The 8232-nt window shown below is 41.9% G+C and overlaps 1 protein-coding gene across 3 annotated transcripts in view; it reads left to right on the top strand.

Moving 5' to 3' along the window:
* The first annotated feature begins 249 nt into the window (after nt 1-249).
* ppp3cca (protein phosphatase 3, catalytic subunit, gamma isozyme, a) overlaps nt 250-8232 on the top strand; it is a 46175-nt gene continuing 38192 nt past the window's right edge. For all 3 annotated transcript variants that reach the window (XM_086030530.1, XM_086030532.1, XM_086030533.1), the window contains exon 1: nt 250-938. In XM_086030530.1, coding sequence (XP_085886656.1) covers nt 878-938 — 61 coding nt within the window. In that variant the 5' untranslated portion in view covers nt 250-877. The remainder of the gene's footprint in view (nt 939-8232) is intronic.

The raw sequence follows: 8232 nt of genomic DNA on the forward strand, positions 1-8232 counted from the left end.
CCGAAAGGTCAATCTCCCATTTTTTAGGGGGCGTGGAGGGGGGGGGGGGATACGGAACGGTGGTATAAGTGACTAAAAATAAAGATACAAGTTAAAAATAAATCACAAGCGTAGGCATTTGTCTTCAAGAGACATAAACTACTCTTTAGGGAATTAATTGTAATAATTGTGTTGGTCTAAAACGCGTAGTGTTTGTGAACGCACCCCTAACCCACGTGTCACGTTTCCATAGTCACGTCACAGCGGCTCCACCATGTTGTAGGAAATCCACCGCTGCTCCACACTGTCAGATTACACTTTAATCTGTGGAGGAGGATACACTGTCAAAACGAGCTCGGTATCTTGCAACGATTTAACGTTTTTATGTGTACTTACCTAAAGGTAGTCATTTCCCTTCAGGGAACGGCATGTACCTTGAAGATGAATCGCCAGTCTTCCTTTTCCGTTTTTTCGTGTTCGCCCACTTGCCACTACATTAAAATGTTAGCTGGCTAACTAGCGAAAAATAGAGTAACTCAATCGGATTATTTTGTAGCGGCACCCATCGCTCTACGTAATATCCAGGTATTTTTGTTGACAGCTGACAGCGATTGCAAAGCAAAGCAGCTCCCTCTTTCTGTTATACGTTTCTATTTCTGCAAATAATTATAGCGACACCGTAATTCTTCTCCAGCACTAATGTTGCTGCAAGTAAGCTAGCACACCACAAAGAGCTGGAGCTCCTAGTCGAGCATTTTTCTTCCCCCCACCCCCACTGTTGGAAAAATCAAGATTTAAACCGAAAGTCAAGACCACGAAACCGATGTGCGACTCAGTCTCAAGCTAGCCGGAGGAGAACAGTGTAATATTTCTACTGCGAAATACAAACGAAGCGAAGATGTCAGGAAAGGATAAAGATAAACCAGAGAAACAATCCACAACGGAGCGGCTCATTAAAGGTGAGTGATTGCTTTCATGGTCACTCATACTGTCTTTTTCTTTTGGATTTGTACCTCGAGTTGTTTGTTGATTTATTTTCAAGAACCACTCCCTAAAAGGGTCTGCAGAGTTTAGTTAGTGCTGTAGTGAAAAACGTATGACACATTGTAAATACTAATCACCTGTTCCATCAATGCATGTTCTGGAAAATGAGACCGTGAAACTTAATAACTGCATCAACTGCACTGCAGTTATTTTGTTTATGTACTTGGCATTTCAGCATAAATCAAAAGAGAGTCACAGTCCTATATTGGTGCTCACTGTCCTTGACATTTAGGAGAGATGAATACCTAATTCTTCGGGGCCTTGCTCGCCCACAGGAATACCCAAGGTCTGATCAGGTTGCTAGCAGAACTTGACCCCGGGGTCCCTCTTCTTCATTGAACACTGAACAGGCAGGACAGGACACCATTTGTTGTGTCTACCCAGGACAGGCAGGGCCAAGGCTGAGGTAACTCCCAGGAGAGAGAACCCAACCCAATTTAGGCCACCAGTACAACTACTTAAAGCAAGCACAGCCCACATCCCTGTCTGTCTGCAAGGGCACTCTGAGAGTGTCCTGCCAGGGGCCTGGAATGCTGAAGTGTGAGCCAGTAGAGAGTGAGTGAGTTAATTGTGGAAAGAATCTCCCCAGTGATCTTCCCAACATGGCCAGCCACATGCTGGTCAGAGAGAACAGAGGAACCTGAGAAGGAAAAAGGGTGACAGGTTTCTGATTTAGGGAAAGCCCAAAACAAATATGTTTAATTAAAATGGGATCTCCATCAAATCCATAGTAATACGATGTAATCTGTCTCATTTCGGAAGTGGCTACTTCGCCTGCCTAGCAGGCAACGGGCTTCCCTGGGCTGAAGCCCAGGTCTCTACAGTAGTCAAGGGCCTATAGACCTAGATCAGGGGTCGGCAACCTTTCACACTCAAAGAGCCATTTCGACCCGGTATCCACGGAAAAGAAAGCACTGGGAGCCGCAAACACTTATTGACATTACCCTCCCAAAAAAAGTCAGCTTGTTTGATTTCCCAGGCACCAAGTTGTATAATACCTTATTGCACACTCACGTTCGCATATTACTACCTACAAGATACAATCAATCGGTAATATGACGCTAGAATTGATTAAAAGAGTATAAAAACAAAGCCAACGACATTCGAGTACTTCAAAGTCCGCACTCATCGTGCCCCCATCCTTTGAAACGTCACATGAGCAAACACACTTGCCCAATACAATACAATGCAATGCAATTAATCTTCATTTTGGCTCCAACGCCTTCGCAAAACACCTTCTTTCAGGTTTAAAGCCAGAAGTGTAGCAGCAAATAAAACAATGATCCAATTAACCGCGTCTGTAGTGCATATTAAAATGAAACGGAGACTTACCTCACGACACACGTGTGGGGAGTCTTTTTGCAACGAAGCATCTCATCGATCTATATTAAACTAGCCATTGAAGCCACCGTAATCCAGCAAACCTTACTATTTACACTTGTTATTGTTTAAAAAACAAACCAAAAAAACTAAACAAAACAAGGCTGCATTCAGCAGACGGAGAAAACGTCATCGTGTTGCACACACGTAAAATCGTGCTTTATTTGACTATTTGCTATTTTCACCGCTTTAAATTGGCTATAATTGCGTACAAATTACAGACAAAGTAAGGACAGACCTTGAGAATCGATTTATGATTTAAAAAAAATAATAATTTGACCATATTTGGACTTTCGACTGACAGTGACCATTATTTTAATATTTTGGGGTCCCGATAATGTTACAATTTACAACTACGATCAAACAAATGAACAAACACAAATAATATACTTTGTTCAGGTATTGTGCAGTTTGTGTCGCTGGACTTTCTGAGCATGCTGGCTTCTTGCTGACACGTCGTCAAGGGCTGTAAAAGTCAAACGTCTCTGAAGAAGACGAATGCTGATCACCGAAATTGCACAAAGTCTGAAGAAAGAAGTTAAAAACGTTGACTTACTAAGAAGACATGATGCACGTTTTTGAGACAAATAACATACTGTAACGAATTGTGTTATCTGTATTGTGGCGACGTAATGTTTGTGTTTTGCTAAGTTATGTTGTTTCTGAGGTTCCTGAATGCATCACACGACTCACTGGATGGGAGGGGTGTGTGATTGAGAAATGAGCGGACGGCAAGGACGAAGAGATCTGTGTACTTGCGACAGAACTGTTGTTGCACCATAGTTGGAATAATAAAAAGGCAGCCGTGTTGGAATAATAAAAAGGGAGATAACTAAGCTACGTCTGATGTCATGTCTTTGGAAGACGTGACTATTTTTCAATGTATTTTAAAGGAAGGATTGGTAACAAATGCTTGGTCAAAAGGTCAACACATGATTTGTCTTCGCGGGCCACATAAAATGATGTCGCGGGCCGGATCTGGCCGCCGGGCGTTGTGTTTGACACCTGTGAGTTAGAGATTTCATGACCCAACCATTGTCAAAGTGTGGCGTTTCCTCATATTAATGAGTGTTCTACCCTGCCAAAATAGGATTGTTTACATTTGGCGCAGTGCATTGTGGGATGTTTGTCGTCAACGTACGGAGCTCTGATTATTACTTTTTTACCTGAGCAAGTATTGTTGGCGCAAGGGTGCACTAATTTGGTTAAATGTAGTTGTTTGTTATATTAGTGCAATACTATTGCTAAGTAGGCTTTCACGTGTCTAGCGCTTTACCTTTGGTAGTGAAAGAGCTTAACGCTTTTTCCTCATTCACCTACTGATGACACAGCCTCAAGAGGGTTTCAGTATCTTGCTCAAGGACACTTCGCCATGGTCACAATGGCCGGGGATTGAACCCCCAAACACTGGGTTACGAGACGACATTGTTGAAATGACATGTTGAAAAATGAGTAGATCATCGGTTAGGGTTGGTCAAAAGAGTCTTATATTTGATGGTTAGTCCCGGGATCTATGAGTAGGTAAAGGTGGCCTTGCTTTCTATTATAACTAGTGGCTTTAAGGCCATCCTTCCACATAGCAATTCAGTTCAGTAGCAGTTCACCATGGTCTAGTTTAGAATACTAAACGTTGACCCGGTTAGCATTGCTAACGCAGGGTTTCTCGAGAAGATGTAAAAGCTATAGCACTAGCTATGTAAATAGTGTGACATCAACCCAGTCATGCAAACAAATAATTTAACAGAGACATCTGACATCTTAAGCACATCTTTGCTTTTATTCTTCATGTGTGACTGTTAATAACAAGGTTTCCCAGAGAAAAGGAGTATTTCTCTGGATTCTATTCCCAATGTTACACAGATGTACCAATCCTGTCAACCTGTAAACTGCTGTGTGTCAAGCCCCAAACTTTCGGGCCACCTCGTCGCTCAGTGTGCGGCAGCCCGGAACTCCATTGAACACGTTAATCGCAGTTGCACAATTTGGCGACGTCGCTATCAATTGATAGCCAATCAAAATACACAGAAGCTTTCAGACAGGCAAAACAATCCATTTCCGAGCGAGCGAGACAGAACCACCTGTTGACAGAAATACAGCATATACGATACACTATATATTGTTTTACAAAAATACTTAACCATATTCATAATTTCACATGTACCTGTCAATGAAATAGCAAAGCTTGTGGTAAAATTATATACAAACGGCATACTGTATACACTGCAATGGTTGCATTCAAGTGATTGGGAGTGAACCCTGTCTTTCGGTGTATCCCCATTTTTCATCTTTGTTCTCGCCTATTTCCTCATTCCGTAGCAACCTGCATCTTCCTTGACTGACACTTTCTTTTTATGGACGAAAAAAAAAAGTGATACACTACAACATATTGTATGGTGATCCTAAGAACACGGTACAGGTTCACATTGCGGGGAGGTAATACATTAAGCCAGGGGTGTCCAAACTCGGTCCTCAAGGGACGGTGCCCTGCCTGTTTTGGATCTGTCCCAGCTGCAACACACCTGTTTCAAAAGATCATGATTGTTATCAAGCTTCTTCAGAGCTTGCTGATGAGCTAATCATTTAAATCAGGTGTGTTGCAGCAAGGAGGGCTGGAAAACGGGCAGGAAAGCAGCCCTTGAGGACCAGAGCTGGACACCCCTGCATTAAGCCAATGTGTGGCCAACTTGTCATTTTATTTTTTTGTGATGCTCGGGTCCAAGTAGCATTCAGAAGCATTGCGCAGTGTGCGGAGGGCTGATGTAAGATGTACCAGAAAGGAAGCTACAAGGAAGTTACAACTTTTGACAATGGAGACGCAATATATTGTGTACTGTGTCAAACTGAAGTTGACCAGACTTTTAAAGTTTTCCTTTTCTTTTTTCAAGGCCGACATTGTGGTAAATTTGACTTTTTAATTGCTTCAAAACAAATAGTTGGGGTGCATGCCACACATGAAGTGTAAAATCAAACCACCCCATATTTGGCATTGGCCCAACAGTAGAGGGGAGCGGGGTGAGCAATGTCTCATTTTCATGAGACAGTCCAGCCCCCTCAAAACAGGTTGATTTTTGTGAGACTTAAAAATTTGGTACCAAGTCTCCTGTACAGTAAATTCTTGATTATTGGGGTATTTTGGCAGACGTTTCTCTAGTTATCTGGTGAGCATTGTCATTTATTTGATAGGAAAGATAGGTGAGTATTAAATGAGCTTGGTCATTTTATCAATTTTCATAAAGAATATGTCAACCCAAACATATTTTTTTCCAAAATATGTTCTATGCAGGCCCACTAGTTGAAATATGGCATTCTGATTAATATTGTGTTCGTGGAATATAAGTTAAGCAACAAAATGCACCCACTTTCAGCCATCTCAGGGGGCGGCCATTTTGTCACTTCTTTCGACTGAAGATGACATCGAAGTTGCTCAGGGCACAGATAACAACCAATCGCCTGTTCACCTGTTTTCTGAAGCTGAGCCATGATTGGTCGTTATCTAAGCCCTGAGCAACTTCAGTGTCATCTTCAGTCGACAGAAATGACAAAATGGCCGCCCCCTGAGCTAGCTAAAAACGGGTGTATTTCTTATATTCCAGAAATGGAATATTAATCAGAATGCCGTGTTTAGACTAGTGGGCCTGCATAGAACATATTCTATTAAAAATATGTTTGGGTTGACTTCCACTTTAAGCAACAGGCTTGAGTTTTTCCAATTTTCGACTTGGAGCCGCAGCTGTTATCCTTTTGTCGCAGTGTTTCAGAGCTTTATGCTTTGCTCCTTGACACTGCGGTATGCGGCATATGTATGCTCCTTGTCAGTTCTGATGTATGATGATGCGTCGCTGACCTTGACTTCAAATCTTAGAGCTCAACTAGTGAAAGTCAAATGTCTTCAAGTGCCACTAGGTGGAGCTTACATAGCGTAAAACGCCAAAACTTTCCTTTCCCTTCCTTTTGCTTTTGAATCAAGCGTTATGTCAAGCGAATGTTTGAAAGACAATATTTAGTCCAGACCTGCAGCATCCAAATGTCTTAAAGCTGTTGAAGGAGATCTTCTGCTATTTGAAATGAAACTAAAGTAGGCATAAGAGCGGATTTTGCTTGCTACTACCACACCAGGTTTGACTGACGGTGATGAGGAATAAACCCAAGGATTGACTAATTACCATGCAAGGATAATGCATTCACTGCTAATTAGAGCAATCTGAAGTGGTTTTATAATTCACCCAGCCACAGTCTGTTCCATTCATTTCTACCCAGCCGCATCTTTATAATTCAACTCTGTCTTTTGTATTGATTTTGAAACAAAACAATAGCAAACATATTCTAGGCACTGGTTCATAACACTGGCCATAGTGGGCAGAATGGTAGATAGTAGTGCTTTTGTCTCTTGAGTCGTTTGTTGTCATGCCAGACAGTGTGGGTGTTGATGCAGTGCAGCAGTAGCCCAATGCGTGTCTGTCGTTTTGAAGAGTTCATCAAGCCTTAATGCTAATTAAGCCAGGCGCTCTCTAATAGGACACCCCACTCAGGGCGGTGCTACCTATTTATTTTTAACAAAACATTTTTCCTCACTGGGGTGCAAAAGCTTACTTCACCCTGTTGAGAGAGCAAACATTCGTGCTTGTATTATTTCCCTGCACTCTGTTTGAATGAAGTGCTGCTGTTCAATTACAGACAGAGCTATCTGTGTTTGAACAGAGTACTCTGGCCACATTTGGCAACAGACTTTGCATTTATCTTTGTTGTATGCTGTTTTATTGTTGTGTTTGTGTGTTCTTTATGGTCAAATATTTGCTGCCTTGAATGTTTCCCTCTCTTTACTTGTGTCATACCCACCATGTAGCCGTCCCTGAAATCGTCCCTTAACCTTGTAGTACCGAGTGACGTGTTTCTGTTGGGTTCTTTTAAAAAGCAGGACCACTGTTCTCTTCTGCGAAACCACGCAACCCCCTTTATTAACTGCCTGCTACATCTCCAATGGGCTTTTCCTACTTTAACATTGTACTCACAAGCATAGTCTGACGATTATTTTTATCAATAAGGACTGAGGGACGATGATGGAAGGGTGCCTAGTTTGCGGACGGAGGACGGTCCGTCAAAAAAAGGGTAAAGTGCCCATCTATGCATTCAACAAAAACTTTAGTCATCAAACAAAGTCATCCTTGTTGAACTTCATATTTTTCTTATGCTCTGATTTTTTCCCTCCCACTTTGAGAGTGAACTTGGCACTACTCAACGTTTTTTCCCTCAATCTCATTTGCATCAAAGTGCATGCGTGAGATGCACGTATCTGGTACCTCGCTTGCCGAATGTAATCTGTACAATCGCCACATTCGGACAAGGCCTTTATCATACGCGCAACAGCGTGCTCATATTTGGAAGTGCTGACGTAGCAGCTGACCAGGAAGTAAAAAGTGAGGCTTTTCCTACTGGTGTACAAAATGTATCTTTTATTGTTAAAAAAGAAAGCTCAGTCTTTGCTCATTTTAAAAAGGAAAATAAGAGGAGAGTATCTCTGTGTCAATACATAAAATGCACTTTTTTTTATCAAAGCTTCCACCATTGTCCTAATGCCGCCAAAATAGCAGTCATGCTACGTTCACACTTGACGCAATTTTAACCTATAGCGCGAAATTGACTTTTATTGTGGGCAGTCTAAGGCACACCTGTGCACTAATCATGATGTCGAATCAGCATCTTGATAGGCACACCAGTGAGGTGGGATGGATTATCTTGGCAAAGGAGAAGTGCCCTTTATCACAGATTTAGACTGGTTTGTAAACAATATTTGAGAGAAATGGTGATATTGTGGATGTGGAAAAAGGTTTA

Source organism: Filicampus tigris, chromosome 5 (assembly GCF_054856515.1).
Source record: "Filicampus tigris isolate MCC_2025a chromosome 5, RoL_Ftig_1.0, whole genome shotgun sequence".
Lineage (NCBI taxonomy): Eukaryota > Metazoa > Chordata > Actinopteri > Syngnathiformes > Syngnathidae > Filicampus > Filicampus tigris.